The sequence below is a fragment of the Nicotiana tabacum genome, chromosome 3 (assembly GCF_000715075.1).
Source record: "Nicotiana tabacum cultivar K326 chromosome 3, ASM71507v2, whole genome shotgun sequence".
NCBI lineage: Eukaryota > Viridiplantae > Streptophyta > Magnoliopsida > Solanales > Solanaceae > Nicotiana > Nicotiana tabacum.
In genome coordinates, this window is record NC_134082.1 from 102,360,534 (window position 1) to 102,384,491 (window position 23,958).

The 23,958-nt window shown below is 37.3% G+C and overlaps 3 protein-coding genes and 1 non-coding gene across 4 annotated transcripts; 3 read left to right on the forward strand and 1 right to left on the reverse strand.

The window, feature by feature from the left end:
• Positions 1-5,748: 5,748 nt before the first annotated feature.
• Positions 5,749-7,167, forward strand: LOC107792068 (reticulon-like protein B13). The gene is made up of 5 exons (XM_075241333.1): positions 5,749-5,945; positions 6,033-6,107; positions 6,217-6,403; positions 6,495-6,706; positions 6,829-7,167. Exons 1-5 carry the CDS (start codon positions 5,885-5,887, stop codon positions 7,020-7,022), a joined length of 729 nt encoding a protein of 242 aa, XP_075097434.1. The 5' UTR covers positions 5,749-5,884; the 3' UTR covers positions 7,023-7,167.
• Positions 7,168-7,251: 84 nt separating this feature from the next.
• Positions 7,252-7,323, forward strand: TRNAW-CCA (transfer RNA tryptophan (anticodon CCA)). Its single transcript has one exon. It is a non-coding gene; the product is annotated as a tRNA-Trp (tRNA).
• Positions 7,324-7,707: 384 nt separating this feature from the next.
• Positions 7,708-12,432, forward strand: LOC107792069 (putative disease resistance protein At5g66900). The gene is made up of 5 exons (XM_016614246.2): positions 7,708-8,619; positions 9,302-9,693; positions 9,950-10,332; positions 10,789-11,000; positions 11,115-12,432. The coding sequence occupies exons 1-5, from the start codon at positions 7,896-7,898 to the stop codon at positions 11,954-11,956; spliced, it is 2,553 nt and encodes an 850-aa protein (XP_016469732.1). The 5' UTR covers positions 7,708-7,895; the 3' UTR covers positions 11,957-12,432.
• A 720-nt stretch (positions 12,433-13,152) lies between these two features.
• On the reverse strand, positions 13,153-18,899 carry LOC107792070 (serine/threonine-protein kinase SRK2I-like). Its single transcript, XM_016614247.2, has 9 exons — positions 18,319-18,899; positions 16,667-16,741; positions 16,486-16,587; positions 16,352-16,405; positions 16,154-16,246; positions 15,931-16,023; positions 14,513-14,617; positions 14,328-14,426; positions 13,153-13,840 (listed from the first exon to the last, which is right to left on the reverse strand). The coding sequence occupies exons 1-9, from the start codon at positions 18,490-18,492 to the stop codon at positions 13,571-13,573; spliced, it is 1,065 nt and encodes a 354-aa protein (XP_016469733.1). The 5' UTR covers positions 18,493-18,899; the 3' UTR covers positions 13,153-13,570.
• Between the last annotated feature and the right edge of the window lie 5,059 nt (positions 18,900-23,958).

A 23,958-nucleotide genomic window follows, 5' to 3' on the forward strand; every position in this document is an offset into this window, starting at 1 on the left:
TTACAAATATCATTATTACAGACCAATAGTGAATGAATTACATAAATAAATATAAACTATCTATAAAGATCCTGAATTAGGCCCAAAGTAAACCTAGGGATGCTAGGCCTTCAGAACAGTCTCAAATGCCAAAAGTCTCATAGCCAATGGTGTGTCCTGGTGTGTCAAAGTTCCCCAAGGACCACAGAGATCCTGGGCAATGCTCACTCTAAGACCCTTTCTTAAAATAGAGAACTAGTTATGTGCAGTGTGGAAGGGCCATCCCCAGTGTGCCAGAGTTCAGAGGAATCTCATGGATTTCTAGGCAGTACACACACTAGAGAGGCAGAACTTAATAGTCTAAGAGTAAAGTGAGATTTCTTGACATAGTTTAGAAAACTCTTAGTAAAAATAGTGTAGAGATAACTTTCAGGAGTGAAAAGATTTTCAGGAATAGAAACAGTTTTGAGAAACTACTAAGAGTGGAAAACAATTTTTGAAATCAACTCTGAGAAGAACAAATATTCAACATACAATCACATAGACTTTGAATGCCTAGAATTACAGCCATTTAATAGGCAGATTTACAAAAAAGGGTCAAGGGTATGGGAACATATAGAGCTCACATCAGGGACACATGATCAAGGTATAAGGGGGAAGCATATAGACGACAAATGCACAGAATAATTAGGAGTCTACGGATTCAGAGACCTAACAGGTACGTCATGATAATAGGCAATTAAGACATAGAGGCAAAGTGTAAGAATAGTCATGGTGAAGACATGGGTGCATTGGATAGGATTAGCCATATAATTAGGGTCAATCAAGTACATTAAGAGACTAAGTTACTGACATAATCACACCAATTGAAAGGAGTAAACAAAGACTAATAAACATGCTAGCCAAGTATCCAACAAGAAAGTGAGACCTAGACATGTTGATTACACGTTTGAACAAGAGAAGATAGAATTTAGACATGCTGAATAAAGCAGTAAACAAGAAGATAAATTGAATACATTGCCAATCGAACTAGTGCAAGAATAGATTTATAGACATGGAACACACAGAGTTTGAGTTTCAGAATTGAACTAGGGACATACCAGTTTAAAGAGGCAAAGTGCAGAATGTAAAGCAAGTATAATGCCACTGTCTAGCCTTGGCTTTCAGCTGGGTAGACCAATAGTTAGCACAAGTAGCAGAGAAAAAAGAGAGAGTTTAAGTGTGTGTGTGTGTGTGTATATGTGTATTCTGAACTAAGTGTTTGTGTGTTGAGAGGTAAAACAAGAGTGTATATATAGCAGTTTAAGAGTAAAACAAAATAAGGTAAAGGAATCAACATTCAGTCAATTAAGGAAATCATAGGATCACAAAATCCAATCACATAAAGGAGTTCAGAATAGACCCCTTAATTAGGGGTAATTGATCAAACAATAATAACAGGGGTCTAATTAAGGAAAGAATCCCAATCATACCATGTAAAGGAATCAGTAAGAATCCACAATTATACGGGCAATCAAATAAGGCAGGGATGACCACTTAAGGTCTAGGTTTTTTGGGTTAAGTCTGAAAACAAAAGGGGCTATTTATTAAATACTCAGATAATTGAGTAAAATTAATTTATAAAATAAATAACAAATTATAAAAATAATTTTCATGCATAGAAATAATTATTCGATATTTTAAAAATACAATGGACCATTTTCTGGTAAAATAATGCAATAATATATGCTTGGGCTATAATTGCAAAGTTGTTGCAATTATAACCAAAAAGTATAAATTTGGCCATTTGTGAAATAATTTAAACTTAATATGACTATAAATAGTAAAATTAAATCAAGAAATGTTGTGAAGTCATTTGTGATGCAATTTTGTAATTGTTTACATAAATAAAATACTGGGATAAATTAATTTTAAAATGTAGAAATTATGGAAAAAATATCATTTGATGCTAATGCATAGTTTTGAATATATATATGCATTTTGAAAAATAATATATGAAAAATTGGGTATCAACAATATCGATGGGCTGCGACGGGCACCCGATACCTTACACAACTGAGTACCAACATAACGTATCTTTCTTATTGTACTTTCATTGACAAGAATAAACATAGGGGATTATCCAATATAGGACGAACTGACCTGATATAAAAGGTTATACATGTAATATACGGGCCTATAGAGCCAACATGATTATTTGTAAACTCAAAATATAGGAAGGCAAGGCCATAAAACATTTGTATATATGACATCTGTCTACAAGCCTCGAAGAGTACATACTTAACATAAAGGACGGGACAGGGCTCCGCCATACTAAACAATACACACCTAAATCATACTAACTAAACAAGTAACTTCCAAGCAAATGGAGCGCACCAACATCTTCCGCTGAGCTGATAGCCTATTTGGAGGGCTCTCGACCTGTCTATCGGGACCTGCGGGCATGAAACGCAGCATCCCCAGGCAAAAGGGACGTCATTATGAATAGTGTACCGAGTATGTAAGGCATATAAATAAGTACATAACAGACATGGAAGAAATATAGAGTAAATAACTCAACCTGTAAGTCTGGAAAACTTTGTAAATTATGAAATACTTATAGTGTCATGCATATGCGTATGAATATCATGTCGTGCATAGGTACATGTTTCATAACATCATCAGCCTCTGAGGGCATCCCATCATATCATCTCGGCCACTATGGGCAAAATCATCAACATATACCAGTTGATCAGGTGGTTGTGCGTATATAACGCCGTAGCCTTTTTCCATATCTCATATACATATAATATACATATATATGCGTATATAACGCCATCTGGTCATGAGTCAATGTACATGAATGCAATGCATGTGAAGTACGTTAATAAAATCTTTCGGAATGTCATAAGACAATTATTCTTTGAGTAATATCATGAAGTAAACTTTTTCAACTTACGTATTTTTCTGAGACTCATGAACAGAGGATAAAATAATAGGACACATGGGAATTCAAGAATGCAGGCATTTCTAATACTTCTATGAATAGAGTCATTTGTGGAAGTTGTGCATTTGCATGTTTCGTTTGTGCCGTATGGATCATGCCAAAAGAAAGAAGGGATAGCCTTAACATACCTGAACCGATTTTCTTGAGAAAGATTTCACCATATTCCCTTATAATTGCAAAATCTCACAACAGTAACACAAATCCAATGCCTACTAAGTGATTCATCATGTGTTATTTAGTATTGGAGTAGGAAAATGTTATAATTTCATTCATGAGGTCTAACGCGAGTTCTTAATGGAAAGAACTATTTACTTGAATCTCTTGAAAATCTAAGAGACCAAATGAAGTAAATTGGTCACACATCTCTTAAGTGTGTTTGAATGGGTGTGGGCCTACTTCAAGTGGTGACTAAGCCACTTTACTTGACCAAAATATAACATCTTGCAAGACTTGTAAGAGTCATATTAATTGCAACATTTTGCTGCCATATTTTCAAGGTTATCCAAAAGATTATAATAAGTTATCCGCCCATTTCTTATCCCTAAATTCGAGTAACAATTAAATTTGTATTGAGGTCTTTAAGATACGTGATTTAGTCCAATACTAATTGATAATCAAGAAATCAAGCATATAGATTAAGGAAGCAAGTTGAATCAAACCAGTGTGCAAGCAAGTCTCGACCTCGAGCTAAGGTGACCTCGAGGTAGGCCAGTAAGAACAATAAAATAAAAAGATAATTGTGATGAGTAATGAGCAAGAAAGTAAGAATGTATATTCTTTTGCCAATGATTGATGATCTTACAAATGAATGGGCTCCCCTTTATATAATAGGGAGTCTTTAGCTAGGTACATTTTCATTTTTAGTAGGGAATCTTATTGGGACACATGTCTAACCGCCTAGTACAATTTTGTACAAACCCGTACAAATCTATTCCGGAATTCATGTCGTGATCTTAGGGACGTTGCGAGAATCTTGCACTTTCTATTACAAAACCATGACGACATCATCTCGTGGTTAGGCATAATCGGCCTCGGTGCACATCGAGCACTTCGACCTTCGAAGCTTCTATTTTGCCACCGGACTCGCGTCTGGTATATTTTGATCTTGCTCTCTAAGTAACCCTCGAGTCCACGAAATCGAGCCTACTTGATTACGACCGTATACAATAATATACTGGAGTTCCAGTATAATATACTGAAGTTCCAGTATAATATATTGTAGCTTTAGTATAATTATACAGGTATTTCAATATATTATACTGGAGTTCTAGTATAATATACTAGACTTTCAGTATAATATTTTGGAGTTCCAGTATAATACACTGGTCCATCATAATATGTTGGAAGTTCATACACAGGTGCTCCAATCTCGAATATATTTTGCTATAACTGCCACCCGAAAGATTTGGGAAGCAAGACGTCGCTGGATTTGTTTCCCCTTTTGATAATAAATCTTTGGAAAGGCTTCGATAGAGGCACTGCCAATTGTTGAAATTGTACAAGAAGAAGAAAATAAGATATGAGATCGGGAAGGAGAGAGAGAGAGGGAAAATAGATATGGGATAGGGGATAGGAGAAATTTGAGGGGATATAAGAGAGAAAAATAATACAAAGCTTATTTTATGACTTAAGGGTAGGAGGTTACCATAAATACATATTTGGCTATAAAAAAACAAAAGGTAGTTATGGAATATAATTTTTTAAAAGGATATTTATTTAAAATAAATAAGGTATCAACCTAACCTTTGCAATAGGAGGTAACTAAGAGGGTGTTTGGTTAAGTTTATAAGCTGGTCAAACTAGCTTATAAGCACTTTTCGGCTATCTACGCGTTTGGTAAAGTTAAAAGTGCTTATAAGCCAAGTGCTTATGAGTCAAAAATAAGCCAAAAGCCATAAGTTGGTCACACTCAGCTTATGAATTTTTAGCTTATAAGCACTTTAAGTTTGACCAACATTTTTACTATTTTATCCTTAAAATATTCCTTTTTAGAACAAAACTCTTGCACTGATACTCACTGCCTCAAGTATTCAATCTAAATCCCCTCCCCCCGCCTCTTCAAGTCTGCAATTCTCATTGACTATCTAAGATAAGCAAATTCTCTATTCCTTTGCATATTTATATCTATGTGATTGTGTATTAATCTTTGAACTATATGTAATAAATGACGACATATCAAATTTTTGGCATATTGCTTTCTAAGTGTTGTGGTGATGAAGACGATCTTTGTTTCTCTTCAAATATTTTATCCTATTTAGATTTATTTTTACTGAGAAACGTTTGTTAATTTATTAATTATTATAACTTATGATTATATGCTTATCATAAAATAAATTATATTTATCAGTAAAATTATCTTATCTAAGCACAGTTATATTTAAAATAAAATGACAAATAGAATATTTTGTATTTAAATCGATCTAGAATCTAAAATTTTGAAGAAATTACGCTCTTATAAGTGTAAACAGTTCTAAGGTTATTTAAGTCATTTTAACAGAAAAAGAGCTTATCAGTATTTTTTTTATCAAATACTTAAGCAACTTATTATCAATTTCAGCACTTATACCCAAACGCATAACTGCTTATTTATTAAATCAGTTTCAACTACTTTTCAGCACCTAATGCTTGTCAGCTAATTCAAACGGGTTCTAATCCTTTTAATTACAAGCAGCCCATTTAGATGACGATCATTATATTACATCGTGGCGCGACCCTGCGTGGTTTCGATCCACGTTTCGTCTAATTGAGCGCCATGTGTTTATCTCGAATGACCTGCTCAGTTGTTCTACACTCTTTGTTGTCCTTCACATTTCTCAGCTGAACACAATACCTATCTCAAATTGCTCTTACAAAGTACTCGAAACTTTTGAGTCCCTTTTCTTTTGTCTATATTTTCTTGCTTTGTTTGCAGCCTTCAATATGCAGAGTTCAACAGATTCTCCACCACCTTCACCAACTCGTGAAATTCGCAACAAATCAGGTTAATTTCTCCATCTCATTCACAGCCTCCAGTGAAAGATTCCCTTCTTATCTCCATTTCTATCTATAATTTTTGCTTTATTTGCAGCATCCAATGTGCACACTACTTCAACAGAGTCTCCAACCCCTTCACCACCAACTCGTGATGTTGGCAACAATACAGGTTAGTCTCATTTCTCCTTCACAACCCACTCGCCTTAATAGATTTGTCCTTCTTCACCTTGGCTCTTTGGGCAAAGTTACTGATACATGTATTTTACTATACTTTTCAGATTTAGTCAGCGATGTAATTTTATGGAGGAGAAAGAATTTGAGTGTTCTAACACTTTTAGCAGCTACAGCGATATGGCTAGCGCTTGAAGTCTATGAATTGAAATTCGTGACTCTCTTTTCCTGGATGTCCATGTTAGCGATCGCGTTTCTCTTTTTCTGGGGTAACATACATAGGCTCTTGGGGAAGTAAGCAATCATATCTATCGTTATTTGCCTGTGTTCTCTGTCTTAGCTTTGAACACGCGTAGCTATATTATTGTGGCTATTGTTTCTGCAGAGAGCAAGTGGACATGTCAGCGATGTATATAAGCGAAGAATCAGCTAAGGCAATGGGGACAAAAATCCGGGAATGTGTGGAAAAATGCATGCGATTAATATTTAGCGTGAGTGCCGAGAAAGAGTGGTTCGTTTTTGCCGGAACTGTAGCTTCTTTGGGGTTGATCTCGGTGGTTGCTAGCTACTTTGATTTACTTACGCTTCTCTACTTTGGTAGTACAATCTCTTATGCTTACCCCCCCCCCCCCCCCACCCACACACACACACACACATTGTATATTCATTTTTAGTGAAAGGATTTAGTTATGTGTTTAATTTCTTGGCTTTGGGAACAGGCGTCATGGGGGGACTGACTGGACCATTTGTATATGTGAAATATGAGCACAAGATTAAGGAGTGGGGGCAGAAAGTAAGAGTGAGGTATCAAAGATGTTATGCCACGGTGGTGCTGAAGCTGCAGGAAATGAAGAACAAGCTGCAGGAAATGAAGAACAGGATGCAGGAGAAGAAAAGGAAGAAAATGGAGTAGTCACTGGTTCCAATTTTTTTTTTTTTAAAAAAACTGTGTTCGGTAGTAATAAAGTGAATGTGATTTTTGTATGAATTTGAATCTTTCAGTTTACATATGTTGTAATTAGGTATATATATATATACAAATGATATAAATTATCTTCTGGATGAGTATGTTGGGTTCCGGAAGTAATGTTGATGATGTAGAGAGTAAATATAATAAACTTAATAGGAAAATGTTACATGGTGGATCCGTGGCGCAATGGTAGCGCGTCTGACTCCAGATCAGAAGGTTGCGTGTTCGATTCACGTCGGGTTCAATCGCGTTAGTTTTGCTTCTATTAACGCTGAAGATCTCTAAAACCAGCTCCTATTCAATTTTTATTTTCCGGATTATGTAAACTAAGTTCTCCGTATCGATAAAGACGTTGTAAATTAACACTCGGTTTCAACTCTAACACAATTGTTGAACATGTGACGTTATTTAAGTTTAAAACAAATAATTTTTTTAAATATAAAAAAAATAACTCTTTTTGGAATAAATTAAAAAAAAAAAAAAGAGTGTCACATCCTGCCAAATGAAACTAGTTTGATGAAAATTATTGTACTCTAATTACAGGTGCTATTACTATGTACACTTGTCCGAAAGAAAAAGTCCTGAAATTTGCGTTAAATCAAACTCACAGCTTACTCGGTAACTTCACTATACGAGTGGGAGTGGGATAGAGACGGTAACTTCGCAAAAGTCAACAAACAAATTGAGGACGAAATTTCCAGCCAATTGCGAGCTCTGGGCATAGTATCTTCTCAGCATCCCAGTGCTTAACTCTTAGGCTCACACTTTCGTGGAGAGCACAACTTTCCTAAATTAGGCCAGTTTGGGGATGTAGCAATGGCCGCAACTCTGTTGGGAGGAGCTGCTTTGGGTCCAGTCTTCGACATGCTACTCAAAGCCGTTATTGATGTTGGCATAAAAATTGCCACTTTCCGTTCCAAATTCCAAAGCTTAAACAACACACTAAATGAGATCAAACCAGTATTCGATGATATCGAGAGGCTAAACAAAGCACTAGACGGCCGAGATTACGAAATAGAAATGTTCAAGAAGCAGCTATTGGCAGGTGAAGAACTAGTCCGTAAGTGTTCCAAGACTAAATGCTACGACGCTTTGAAAAAATGGAACTACTCGAGGAAATTGACCAAGTTAGAAAATTCACTGGTTAGGTTTTGCCAGGTTCATGGTTTTATTCAGGTGTGTAGAGATAGTAAAATTATTCTTGTCAATGTGATTGAACATGGTAAGAAATTGGATCAGATTAGCTCCATGTTGAGAGCTATTTCGTTGAGAAATGGGAGTAGTATTGGATTTACAAACTCTAATGGGTCTTCAGGGTGGATGAATGGTAATAGTTTTGGTAGCACAAATGGGAATGGATTTTCAGGTTGGTCTGACGAGCCACAAGTTTCAGATGCTGTGGTTGGATTTGATTTGCCACTTCAAGAATTGAAAGTAAAGCTGCTTGAGGAGAAAGAGCAGGTGGTGGTTCTTTCTGCTCCTGCTGGCTGTGGAAAGACTACTTTGGCGGCAATGGTTTGTCGAGAGCATGATATCAAAGGTATTGGATAATGATTTAGCATATATGCACTGACAGTGTAAGACAATTTTACATTATTAGTGTATTTTAATCTGTTGGAGCTGGTTACCTGCCTTATTTTCCAGGTTATTAATCTCACTTCTTTTGATTTGTTAATTCTAGTTACCTTTTTAAGTGACCTTACACTGTTAGTGCATAGTAGAAATTAAACTCGTTTCATAATATGTCTGATGTCAATTAGTTCAAGTGGACTCTTGATTATTAGTTTATTTGCATTTTATCATGTAAAATGTTAATCTTACATTGTGATTCCATGTAGTTGTGAATTTGGTTTTTTTTCTTATACAATAATTCCATTATATCCTTTAGAAGGACTTCTTGCTTTCCTTTGTAAGTTCAGTTAGCTAATTCTCTTACCAAAGCGCATGAATTTAAATGCTACCTGCATCGATTTTGTAATCAATACTAATCTGTCTGTTTATCAGTTGAATTTCGACGTATATATTTTATTTTTATGATTGAGTAGCAACCGCTTGAATCAAGTTATTGTCTATACAGATTGCTCTACTTATGGCAAGAGTAGTTGACAAGTAATGTTGCATCATGTACTTGTGTTATATTAAGCTTCTTGCCTTCTAAAAAAAATTCCTGTTGCTGAACTTTCAGGCTTTCAGCATAATTTGATCTAATTGTCTCTTAACAGCCAAATACAGGGACATCCTTTTTGTCACTGTTTCTGAAAAAGCAAGCATCAGACGCATTGTAGGGGAAATCTTTGAGACGAAAGGTTACAAGGTGACAGACTTTGCTTCTGAACATGGTGCCATCGGCCAACTTGAAAACCTCCTAAGGAGAAATACATCTCAACCTGTACTGCTGGTGCTGGACGATGTTTGGTCTGAATCAGAGTTTGTCATTGAGAGTTTTATGTTTCAGATACATGGATTTAAGATTTTGGTCACCTCAAGATTTGTGTTCCCAAAATTTGATACATATAAATTAAAGCTTTTGAGCGAGAAGGATGCAAAGGCTCTTTTCTATAGTTCAGCATTTAAAGATAGCATCCCTAATGTGCGACTTGATCTTGTTCATAAGGTAAAACACTATCTATGTTTAAAAAGGTCTTTTCAAATAATTATTTGGTTATCAAAACATGTGAAATATATATAAATTGCTATTGTTCATGTGCTTGAAATATTAAAGAGTAGAAAATGCGTCTTAGCTAAATAATAGAGGTGTGATGTTCTAAACAAAATCTGCCCAAATTCATAGTTACTTATAAAGTTGTCTACTTTGTGTAGTAATATCAAAGTACTTTTACATGGTGCTAACTGATGGTATACAATGGCAGGTGGTGAGAAGCTGTTGTGGTTTTCCACTTGCTCTTAAAGTTGTTGGCCGATCATTGTGTGGACAGCCTGAGTTGATATGGTTTAACAGAGTGATGTTGCAGTCTAAAAGACACATTCTCTTTCCTACCGAGAATGATCTGCTTCGCACTCTGCGAACTAGCATTGATGCATTGAATGAAATAGATCTATATAGCAGTGAAGCAACTACATTAAGAGACTTTTACCTGGATCTAGGGTCATTTCCTGAAGACCACAGAATTCATGCTGCTGCACTTCTGGATATGTGGGTGGAACGATACAATTTAGATGAAGATGGCATGAAGGCAATGGCAATCTTCTTTCAACTCTCTTCACAAAATCTGGTTAATCTCGCCCTTGCAAGGTATCACTTTTGTCTTGAAACTCTACCGTATTTGCTACTTCTACGTGTAATTACTGCATGGAACTGAACTAGAAGATTTTTAGTTATAGGGGAAAAGGTCAAGAGAAACTACAAAGCTGTAGTGTTAGATGGTCACATGTACACACTCGCTGACTATCTGTTTGTGTGCCTCAATGTTTAATGTGCTGAAGTCATCAAAAATTCTTTTCCACTTTCTAAATTGTTTTGGACAAAATTACTAAATTTCATGAGATAAAGAAGAATTGGAACTGAGTTGAACTCATACAGTTCAGCTTGTAGAATAGTGCAGCGGCTGGCTTCATTTTATCCTGGTTCCATCTTTTTGGTGTATACTCAACTTCTTCTCTGCATCCACTGATTGACCTTACGTTAGCAGATATCCTTGAATGGATTATTTATCCAATATCTAATTGTTTAGGTCGTGCTGATTTCCAGAAAGGATGCACCAGCAGTTCTTGGATTACATAACTTGCATTACATACAGCAGCATGATCTGCTGAGAGAACTGGTTATCCACCAGTGTGATAAGGAGACAGTAGAAGAGAGAAAGAGACTATATATCAACATCAAGGGGAATGACTTTCCTAAGTGGTGGTCTCAACAAAGACTTCAACCACTTCAGGCGGAAGTTTTGTCTATATTCACAGGTTTGTTATCCATCCCTTGTGCTCCTTTTTAGGGCAAGAATAGAAATGTCTTTTGCAAACTTGCTAAATCTTGCCTCAGCTAGTTAGTTACAACTTCATGAATCTGAATTGCAGATGAAGACTTCGTGTCTGACTGGTATGACATGCAATTTCCTAAAGTTGAAGTACTTGTGTTGAACTTTGAAACAAAGACCTACAACTTACCACCTTTTGTAGAGCAAATGAGCCAATTGAAAACTTTGATTGTGACAAACAATTGTTTCTTCCCAGCCAAATTAAATAACTTTCAGCTTTGTTCTCTGCTCAATCTTAAGAGAATCAGCCTGGAACGCCTCTCTGTTACGTCCATTTTTACAGCCAACTTGCAGCTGCCAAATTTGCGGAAAATCTCCTTCATCATGTGTGAAATTGGTGAGGCATTTGAAAACTCTGCTGCCAATATGTTTTACATATGGCCAAAACTTGTAGAGATGAATATAGAGTACTGCAATGATTTAGTGGAAGTACCAACTGAAATATGTGATCTTGTTGATCTTAAAAAGCTCAGCATTTGTTATTGTCACGAATTAGTTTCCCTTCCCGAAGAGCTTGGAAAGTTGACAAATTTGGAAGTACTGAGGCTTCATTCTTGTACAAAATTGTCCGAGTTGCCAATGTCAGTAGTAAAACTTAATAGATTGGGATTTCTTGATGTATATGATTGTGTGGAACTGGATTTCCTGCCAACAGAAATGGATCAACTCTGTTCTTTACGGACTATCTGCATGGGTAGCCGCTTGGGGTTTACTGAGCTTCCCAATTCTGTGCTAAGACTTGTGAAATTGGAAGATGTTGTATGTGATGAAGAAACAGCCTCATTGTGGGAACATTATAAGGAACGTCTGAGGAATCTGAGAATCACTGTGATAAAAGAGGATATCAATTTGAATTTGCTGCATAAATCATTATTTATCTGATTTTAAGAGAAGTTTCTTGAGGCAACTTTGGGACTCGAACAAACTGAGCAGAACTGGTAGCCGGGGGTGAAGGCAGTATTAGTTGCATCTGTTCTAAATATCCCAACACAAAATTTGAACTTTCTCCAACTTTATTTTCAGTGAATTTTGAAAGACACAGCTCAAGATTGATCATATTACTTCATGAGATTCATACCAGTGTCAAGAATTGACATCTTATTAGGAGCTGTCATTGAAGTTGGAATGCAGAAAGCTAGTAACACATCAAGCTGATGTAAGTTTGAACTTCGAGAAGCTCAAGAGGAACTTAGTATATTGATTTTATGGAAGGGCCACTTCTTTGTTTCCTTAAATTTGGATAGGGATTTGGCCCTGATATATTATTATATATGCATGTAATACTACTGTCTGCAATCCATAGTAGTATAGATGCTTTTTTTTATTTTGTTAAAAAGGAAGATAGATTTGATTAGCAAGGAACCATTTCGTTGCTGTTGACGAAGAGCCGCACGGAACAGTGGCAATTCTAGCAGATTAAGTTTAAATGATCCTGCCATCTATTACTTAGATGCTGAAATGTTAGTTCAAGTTTGACATCAATCTTTAATAAGCAGGCTATCGTACAAAAGTTTCAACTTAAAACAACAAGAACTAGATGATATAAGATTTAAGCAGTAGAGTTGCAAAAAAAGTTGGGATTAATCGCCAATTACTTCCCAAACATTCCCTGTGAGTGCTGCCATCAATTATGACTGGAGGTTTATTTGGGGGAGATTCTAACCCACTTTTTGGAGACCATGTGCCGAGGCATTGCTCTTATTCAGAATTTCCAAGGCTGATTCTTAACCTCCGGCAACTATGATTTCTTGCTATATTTGGTTGCGAGGCTGTGGATTGTTTGCCAAGAGAACTCTGGAAATTTTTATATAATATTGGACTGAAACAAACTTAAATAACGTAATGTAGACAATGAGGATTCATATAACTGACCCTAACTTAGCTTGGAATTGAGGCATTTTGCTTTTGCGTTCCTCAAGGATCATTGCCTTAGTAATTTCTTCAAAAATTTAGCGATACACCTCATGGTACAACCTTGCCACATTGTCAGAGGCCTCTGGATGTCACTTGACCATAATAGGAAAAATGCACTCTGCTATTATGGAAAATCTAACATCAACCAGAAGGGCTAGTTAAACTATACATAAAGGAAAATCTTTGCTAACAATATTGTTATACACAAGCCCTAAGACTATAAGCATCTCAACTTACAAAAACCACAAAGACACATGGTTCGACACAAAAGCAAATAAGCAAGTACAAGAGTTACAAACGAACTTAACGGTATAACACTATAAGAGAAGAGATTTTGAACTCAAGTATGAAAACTCCATTACTTTTTCAGCCAATTCCTCCTATGGTGATAGGAGAAATAATTCATGGGTACACTAAAAGCCCCTTTCCAGGATAAGAACTTGATTAATTACAAGCATTGTCAGTCCATGTTCTTGCTGCTGAGTATTCAATAATCTCTATGCCTTGAACACCAAGAAGTCCAGAAATGTTCTTGTAAGATTGCAGTACGACTTCTTTCACAAGCATGGCAATGAGGTGCACTCACATTGCATATATGATCTCCCCGCTGCTATCAATATCAAGATCAGGATCTGAATCCAAGTCATCCATGTCATCATCCATCATTTCCAAGTTATACAAGCCAACTGGTGGTACTGTTGCCTCTGAGATTATTTGCATGATCGTATCTATGCTCTGCATTGGCTGATCAGGCTCTTCAAACTGGTCACTTATCATCTTATCGTCCATTAAATCTGCCGGAAGATTCTTCAGAAACCATACATGATTTTTTATTTCAGGCATTGTGATCCTCTGTGCCATGTGCAAAGGAAGATGACATAAGCATAAGTGATAACTACAATCTGTATTATCTTCAAGACTACTCAGTGACACCCTTTTTGGCAATATCTCAAAATGTTTGACACACCTTAAAGAAATTAGAAAATTCTGGTTATTTTTCTCTTCATCCCAGTTTATACATTCCTATAAGCAGTGTAGTTCTTTTTATTTGGAGAATGTACAAGTAATGTATTTGTTTCCTACTATTACAGGTACAACACATAAGTCAAATTATATTTTTTAACTTCATGCCAGTCAATCAGGACTGTACAAGATGGGGCTAGACAACATTTTCAAAGAGGTGCCTAACTACAATGTAGTTGGATGGTGGTCAGCAATTACTACTATAGGCAAGCTTGGATCAGATTGTAGTCAAAGTTCTAATGCAATCACAACAGGGACATGCCAAAACTCTATCTACCCACGTTCGCATACTGATTACTTTTAAAACCACACTAACCTGTGCCGGATCTCCAACAAAGATCCTTGAGATTAAGTGGCGACATTCCTCAGATATCTGAATGTTATCTGGAATAGAATACTGCACGCTCAGAATTCTCTGTGCAGCAAAGCCAGGGGTTAACATTTTGTAATAAGAAATCCAAAAGAAATTGGAATGAAGTCATGATAATGATTAAGATGTACGTTTATCGTCTTCCGGAAATCTTTTGGTTCATCAGGATCCTCAAAAGGGTAAGCACCCACTAACATTACATACAATGTCACCCCACATGACCACACATCTGCAACCTGAAATAATAACATCTGTGACATTCTCTTGTTGATTGAAGTTCATGTCAAAATCACACAGTACAAAAGTAAGCCATCATGATAGAATACATAGTAAGTACTCAACACATTGAGAAGCTATAGTTAGAATGAACACCTGAGAAGCTAATCGCTATTCATCCTCTTAAGAGAAAAGACTGCAACAGATGTTACAAGGCCAAGGTTGAGTGAAATTTCATGGATGCTAACCGAGCTAATCTTTTACAGTCCAATAGTCACAAAACAAAATTTTGTCACTAAAATATACCTCAACTTCTGGTCTAACTTGCTCAAAGTAACCCCCCTAAATCCAGCAATAGAAATATACTTTCCTATATAAAACCCACCAGAAACCTACACTGGCAAGTTACAGAGAAAGTTGGGGTATATTCTAGAAACAAAATTTTGTTTTTTGACTTCTGCATAATAAAAGTATTCTTCCTTTCCACTTCTCCTTCATCAACAACCTAGCATCCCTTTCACTATATAAACACACACAAGGTGTAATTCTCACGCTATATTTTGACTAGGTTGGTTAACAATATATTAACAATTTAATATTAGACGTTGTTCAATGGGCAGCACTAACAGAATCCAGTCCTTAGAAACTAAAGTTTAGAAACAGCAAGCTTCTATACCAATGATACTTCATTCTAAACAAAATTTCCCAAGCTTCTATTACACTGGGTTTGTTGTTGTTGTTGTTGTTGTTAGCACCTCACTATTGAAGCATTCAACATAACTAGAAATAACAGGACTAGACTAGCTATTGTGTGGAGACAAAGAAGTCAAAATCCCAAAAAGGATATGAACCTAGACAGCTGGCCATACAAGATTGCTTACCCAACATATCATGGCCTCAAGCGAAATGGCCCAGAAATGCTCCTTCAATAATTTTCACATTTCTTTATATTTCAGTTTCCCAGATATGGAGTTCTATAAGGTCACTTAGACACCTTTAAGATGCCCTAATTTTCATAATCTACTTTTTTTTTTTGGTGGTGGGGAAGCAAGTTAAGTAATATATGAATCCACTTATGCCTCTGCTCATCAAGAACACCATCTGCTCTCTTTCCCCTCTTATGGGGAGTGGGGATAAGAAGGATGCTCAGCTGGACATTCCAGATGACAATAAGTAAATGTCGGCCAAAGAAAAGCTCACTTCGGATGTGCATGAAGCATTCATATGCATCACAAAAGGAACTTCGAAAACAAAAAATATTGGTACTTGCTGTTATTACTTTTTTACATAAAGTATCAGTGCTGCTATTACATAGCACATTAAACCAATTTACCTTGCCATCATATTCTTGCCTCAACAAAACTTCTGGAGCAATATAAGCAGGAGTTCCCACTGTTGATTTTGGTTGTGAATGCAGCAGAGAAGACTGCAAAAAGTGCAACTCAAGATTAAGAAATCAGGGAGCACATATGCATACAAGCTGTATATGTGTCTTGTATGAAATTAAGAAGACCTAGACAGCTCTGTGAGTGGCTAATGATGGGGAGCCCTAGTACCTTGGAATACCCAAAATCACAAATTTTTAGCCGAGGAGCAGGGCTTCCATCAAGCAATGTATTTTCCAGCTTCAAGTCACGATGACATACTTGCTTCAATAAGAAATACAACAGAACCAGGCTGAATAAAGTTCCAATATGATCTCCATATTTAATAAACTAAAAGAAATTGAGTAAATATTCAGGGCAAGTCATTACCATGGAGTGACAGTAGCTGACGCCAGATATAAGCTGCTGGAAAAAGAAGCGAGCCTGTGCAAGAAGAGATTATGTAACCCTACAAATTTCGCACTGCTATAAGCAAAGAGTTCTACAACTAACAGGTTAAATACCTCATCCTCATTGAAACGCCCTGCATTAGAAATTCTCTCAAAAAGCTCCCCACCCGATGCATATTCCATCACAATAGCGAGATGAGTTGGTGTCAAAATCACCTAGAGTAAAATTTTAAGCAGACCAGTCATAAATATATAACATCCTATCTTGAATCTAAAGGGGCAGTCAGTGGCGAACCTCTCTGAATCTAATTATGTTAGGATGCCTCAGGGACCTGTGATTGATTATCTCCCGCTGAACATTTTCATCTATCTGCAAGGCCAGAAGATGGGAGAAGAAATGAGCAGTGTCATATGCAGCCGATATAATTCACACTACAAACTTTTCATCATAATATTGAATTGGTCCTTTCATCTAATGTGTGGAAGAGAGGGACTAGGGTGGCTCAGTTAAAAGGTTTATAATTACAAGCGCTAGAGCTTAGACTAGGTCACATTAGGCATTGGAGTACAATCCAATACAAAGCTTCATCAAGATTGACCACAGCTTATGATTTTATTTATTTATTTTATTATGGTTATTATAGTAGTATTATTTTGGATAAAGAGCACAGCTTATGATCAGAAATATCAGATAGATCTTTTAGATCTACTGAAACACATATTATTAGCAAACTGCAGGTCAAGAAAAGAATAACATGTTAAAGCACAAATAACTTACTGCACAACATAGCTGTAAAGCACATGATAAAGTCTGCAGCAAGTGCTTAAAAAGATGAACTAGTAATACCTAAATATACACATGCTTGCATACAGCCTGGAAACCCATAGCCAGGAATACAGTTAATGCATTTTGCAACTAAAAATCCACTGAATAACTTATTTTACTCTAATACTCTCCGTTGCTCAGCCTGCTAAAAAGAAAATACTCTCTGTTCCTAATTTTAATATAAATGGGAACGTCTGATATGGTCACAGAAATGAGTATGAGGGTTTCATACCCACTTATTGTCTAAATATGCTCAAACCATTGAGGGTAAGGGTTGTAGTCTCTTTATATGGTTTTGTTCTATCCGACTCTTGAACTAACTTTTTGAGGTTGAGTAAAGTCCATATTTTTATCAGGGTACTAGAGCCAGATTCATCCATGATGCTGGATTATTCAATGTTGGACTGACATTTTACATTATCTGCACTGCAAATATCTAGTCCTAAACGTGAAAATGTGTTATAAAGTCCCATTTTTGTTTGAGGGTACGAGTTGTAGTATCTTTATTTTGACCTCTCAAGCTAGCTTCTTGGATCAAGTTAAGTCCATGTTCACTTTTCTTGACAAACCAGCCAGAAGATTACTCAAAACAGAACCCTTCCCAGCCAGTTTGAGCAGCAAAATTGATTAGTACCTAGTATAAAAATTACCAAGTGGTGCATGTTACTCAACCAACCAGAAAACAAAGTTGAAGCAAAATCAGCCCCTTTCAGATAACCATTTTGAAAGTTTCCCAAAAAAGTAATAAATAATATTATTGCATTTAACCTGTTAAAGAATTCAAAGAACTTATCACAATTATCCTGCGATAAATAAATCTGCTAAAAAAGTAGTTCACGGAACTCACACCAATGAAAATGACCTCATTTAACACTCGCAATTTAACAAAGGCAGATCTAAGAGTATAAGTAGGTGCAGAGTACCTTAGCAGAATAATATATTTGAAAAAAAAACTCTTATAGATTAAGCCGAAATCAGTGGGTATAAACGAACCAGAAAAACTGGCATTCAGCTGATTATTCAGGCAATGGTAGCGAAGAAAGAAATAACCCAAATTTAAAGCAGATAAACACAAGCAGAGTTACTAATTCCATGAATCCAAATTTGCATAGGAAACTAACCTTATCGCCTCTTTCGATATACTTGACAGCAACTAACTCTTTAGTCTGCTTATCTCTCATCAACCTCGCAACCCCAAAATTACCCGACCCGATATCTTTAACAAGATCGTACCGGTCACTGTCGTGCATGATCGGCATATCCATACCCGGACCCGGAATCAGACCTCGATCCATTTCGTTTGTTAACTCAGATTCAGCTGCACTCTTAAAGAAAACCGAAGCTCCGATTTACATCCCAGTGGCACAAGTTACCGGAGCTGGTGATCGAAGTGGTAAGTCGCTTTTACCCTCAGATAAGAAGCTGTCTGTGAAGAAAAAGAGAAAATCGAGGAGAAAGGCGGTGGCTTTTTCGTACTTTTGACCTTTTTCCGGTCATGAACTTATTGGAGTAGATATTTTTATGTATGGTCGGCAAGGTAATGAAAATATCTTTATTTTTTTATTAAAAGTCTCTTTCTTATCTTTCTCTCTCTGCAACAGTTGAAATGGATTGAGGAAGAAGGAAGAGACGATAAGTTGGGAAGAGAAGATATAAACGGCATCGTTTTAATAAGCTGGACGTTAAAAACGACTGCGTCTTTTGCAAGTTGCGACAGCAACTGATTAGATGTTCCTTGTATTTATCCACCTTTGTCCTTATTTTTGTCATTTTCTTTGCTTTTTCTTTTTTAGTTATTTAATTTTCTTTTTTTGTTGGTCAATTTTGTGATGGCACTATGCTTTATGGTTTTATGCAACAGAATTATCCACCAAATGGATATGGTGCATTTTGGCGTGACCCACGTTTTGAGGTAAAGGCATATATGACACTGGTCGGTCCTATTGAAAGCGTTCATATTTGGTTGATGTTTGTTTCCCAGTTTCTTTCTTTGGAAAAAAAGATGAGATTCCTAATAAATTGCATTTCTTTTCCGAAAATCTTCAGTGACTAATGACATTATATTATATGATGAACTTATGTCTGACTATGTGAAGGTTAAATTACTTAATTATCTGAACTCTTTATTAACTTATACAATCATAATAGCTTAATAGAAGGAGTTCTTTTTTTAAAATCTTCGTCACTTGGTGGTAATAAGGTGCGAATAGTGTTTTAAAAGGTTTTTTCGGGGCGAGGCATACCAAAAATGTCCTGAGGTGATGGTGCGGGGTGAGTCTCAAGAGGCGTACGCCCAACAATTCGGCGCATACGCTTGGGGCGTTTGAGATGCGTTTTTTAGTGAGGCGTAATGTCACGTCCTTAGTAATTAATTAAGTACACGTGTGGCACTTGACAGCTCGCTCACGATCTTGCACAACTTGCTCAAGTTCTTGCTATGCCAAGTCAACCTTACTACACTCAAGATCGCTAAGGGATTGCTAGAAAGAATAAAAGAGAATTGCTAAAGGAAGCTTTGTATTAGAGAGAACTTAAATTGTTTGCTTGGTAAATTACAAATGAATGGCCCCCTTTATATACTAGTCTCCTAGGGGCTAGTGTATAAATATTAATTATTACACAAGTCCTTGATATTTACAAGATAAGGGTTTTCTCTAGAATTCTTTACAAGCCTAGAAGATTTCAAGAACTTTCCTAGCAAATCCATAAGGATCTAGGTTCTTCCTAAGCAAATGTCCATACTTTTCTAGAATCTTCTCACAAATGCTAGCCTTATTCTTATGTAAGCTTTCACATGGCATTAATATATGCCAAATAGCGCCTATGTGGCATGATGATGAGGCGGGTCATCACACCCTCCCCCATCTAATATTGCGACGACCGCGGCGCAATGCTGCTGCATAAACTCTCGGATCTTACCTTTGAATTGCCATAAGTCTTCATATCGTTCCCATGTGGCCTCTTCATGTGATTGCCCCTTCCAATGGATGAGGAACATAGCGGTGGCTTATTGCCTTTGTTTTCGCCTAGCCTGGTAATTCACAATAGCCTCAATCTCCCGATCGTGCGAGGCGGTGATAGTCATAGTTGCTCGACTTGATTGGCCCCTACTCGGATCATCCTTATCTTCATGATATGGCTTAAGCATGCTGGCATGGAAGACATGGTAGATCTTAAGATACGATGGCATGTCAAGCTTGTATGAGATCTTGCCTACCTTGGCGACGATCTTAAATGGCCCCTCATACTTGCGAATCAGATTCTGATGCATGCCCCGTAGTGCCTTGAACTGTCTTGGGTTAAACTTCACCATGACCATGTCCCCAACTCTATAGTCCGTGGGACGCTGCTTACGGCCCATAAACTTCTTCATCTTCTTAGCTGCCCTATCCAAGTAGGAATGTTTAAGTTTGTCATCATCAAAAAGGGGGAAATTGATAGGTTTTCAATGTCTTTGAACTTATGTTTTGATGAGCTAACAAATTATCAAGAACCAGATAAGGAACCTGACACACTTGGGCTACACTGCAAGTCAATGGATTCCAACTAAATGTGAACTGCTATAGCTTCAGGGGATAGAGAACAAAACAAGGACCCGATACCCTTGTGGTTCCCTTATAGCAGTACAAAGTCAATTGGACACAGCTGGAAGCGACGTGACCGCCTGCACTATTTTTGCCTGCACTACACTATTTCTAGTGGCCACTTATTCCTTGACCCACTAAAGTGCTTACATCATTTTAAGTGATGTCATCAAGGTGTATCAACAATGAATTATATTAAAACATCACTTGAACACTTCAGTTTCTCATTCAAGCCTTTTGCAAAACAGAGAAATTAATTCTCACGAGCTTGAAGAACAAAGTTAAACGCTACTACGGACCAGTTCCTAAAGTTAGTATTTTGTTGTCCTTAGTTGTGTTGTAGCTTTGTGATTGTTCTTATTGTATCTCCTAAGTTGCTTAGCAAGAAGCATTGATTAGGAACCCTCTTGTAAAATCCATAAACTCTCTGAGTTTATGTTGTGACTAAGTTTAGTCATAAGTTAAAGTCTTTATAACTAGAGAGTGACAAAGTGGCTTGTGGTAAGAATATCACAAGTTAGTTGAGTTGAATTCTTTGTAATGGAGTCATTACAAAGTGGCTTGTGATAGGTGTTTACAAGTTAGTGAAGTTGAAAGTCTACAGGTGTAGGTCGTGGTTTTTGTCCCCTTGAGTTGGGATTTTTTCACGTAAAAATCCTGTGTCTTATTTACTTACTGTTTTATTAGCATTCTAAGTACAACCTCATAGAGGACCAGGTACTCTAATATTTGGTGGACTCATACAAACTAACAATCTTCTTAGCTGCCTTATCCAAGTAGGACTTAGTAGTGTCAAGCTGCTCCTCCCATCCTTTGGCCATATGATAAGCCCCCAAACTCTTTCCCTCGAATTCGGCTGGTAATGAATGTGGAGTTTGTGGTTGTTGGCCTGTGGCTAGCTCAAATGGTGTCCGCCCCGTAGACTCACTCCGCTGCAAGTTATAAGAGAATTGGGCGATGTCTAGGAGCTTTGCCCAATCTTTCTGATGCGCGCTTACATAATGCCTCAAGTAGCATTCTAGTAAGGCATTGACCCGTTCCATTTGTCCATCTGTCTGTGGGTGAAAACTAGTGAAAAAATGCAGTTCTTGCCAAGTAGGTCGAATAACTCTCTCCAAAAGTTTCCTGTAAAACGGGGGTCTCGATCACTGATAGTTGTAAGCACGTGATTTTTGCTTCACGAAAGTTACTCCAAAAAGAAAAGAAAATCAACAAAAAATATATGTCTTGTCATTAAGTGATTTGTATTTAATGTTAAAATGTGTGTTAGTTGTTATAAGTGTTAACCAATATGTGTGTAATTTTGTTTTTAATTTAATTTTAATTTTTTACAATTTATTTAGGAATTTTATTTTAAAATTTTGTTAATCAAAAAGAAAAAAGTGGGGAATATCTGATTGGGCCCCGAAACGAGGCCCATGACCAAAGCATAGATCCAGTCCAAGTTGGGCCTGCCCAAGCACGGACTCAAACGACGCCGTATCAGCGTCCCTATTGGAGCCGTTGATCTGACTCAAACGAACAGTCCTGATCAGGTTGCTCATTTCATCTCAACGACGCCGTTTCAAGCAAGATGATCTGAGCCGTCCAACCCCTTTGATCCAACGGACCCAGGCCTTCCCCTAAACCCGTCAAATTTTGACCCGATCCATCCTTACCCGGTCTCACCCACCATCACGCTCAAACGACACCGTCTTTCCTAAGTGAATAGATCCTGGCCATAGATCTCATTTGATCCAACGGCCAGGATCTAAACCTCCAAGGCATATATAAACCTAACCCTTTTACCCCGCCCCCTATCCAAACACCCACCCCCATTCCTTCGTCTCTCTCGGAAGGGATCCCAAACCCCCGAAACCCTAGCAGCCGCCATGGCTTCCCTTTCACCAGAACCCGGCGGCAAGGACGCCGGTGACCACCCCCTTAACACCCCTGATGCACCTCACCACCCCAAACCCAAATCTGTTACCCCCTAGCCTCGAATCACCTTCCATCATCTCGAATCTTGATTTGAAGATTCGAGACAAAACTCGATCTACACCAAACCACACCATATTCGTACCAGACACTCCCCTGACCTCCCTCGTGACCAGACCAAGCTTGGTTTGGTCCGAATCTACCCATAACTCCTAGAATCTCAAATCTGAGAATCCAAACCTTAGAACACCGGAACCTGGGGAATCCGGCCAGTCTTAATAGGGGTTTGAGGTCTAATAGACCTTAATCGAGGTGTTCTCGTTTGAGAATACCCCGATTAAAGTTTGTTCGACCTCAAATGGTCAAAGCTAAGTCGGACTTGGGTCGGCTTTGTTTGAACATTTTCAGTAAGTTTTCTTTTTTTTCCTTTCCGTTTTATTTGAATACTGATTGAGTTTGTTAGCATGTTCTGTTGTGATTATTTGGTATTTCTGGGATTTTCATTCTAATTTCTTCCATCTCTGTCAAAGACCTTTTATTTGGTCGTTTGTTCTTCTGTATATGTGAATACATCTGGTGATATACATGCTCGTCAATTAGATTAGTCGTCAAATAGTTAATTCATATAGGTTCCCAGTAATTAAACAAAAGTTGTCTAAAGCCATTCGGGACCCTGTACGTGTTGTTTATATGAACGACTGATTATTACCTGTTATATTTAGTATAGTCGACTCGATAAACGTCGTCGATTAGTTTCCTACGACTGAATGTTCAAATTTTCTAATTCATACAACTTCACGTAAGTTTACGAACCTGTTGATTGTTAATTGGATGCTCGACATTGCCTGAATTTAGCCTATAACTGCATTACAAAACAACTAAAAGATTCAGTCTAGGGCAGCTTCGATTTTAAACTTTCAGAAGTTCAAAATGCCCCGTTGTTGCAGAGGGTTAGTACAGTAATAACCAAGGATTAACAGGGGTAGTCTGGGGTTTGAAAATAACAAAAAAGCTTAGTTTAAGTGAGCTAACAAATAGGGTACTGAATTAGGATTAAATTAATGCCAATGGGGAACAAGACATAAGAGCATGGGAATTAAAATGAATACTTAAATGAACCCATGACTCTTGAACAAGAGGAATAAGCCAGGCGTGGGGAACAAAATGGCTTGCATCAAGAAGATGTTTAGGCATGGGAAATGAAGGGGATGGGCAGTCACTGAGGCTGTGAAGTTTTAGGCAGCCCCTAGGGTCTTGCAT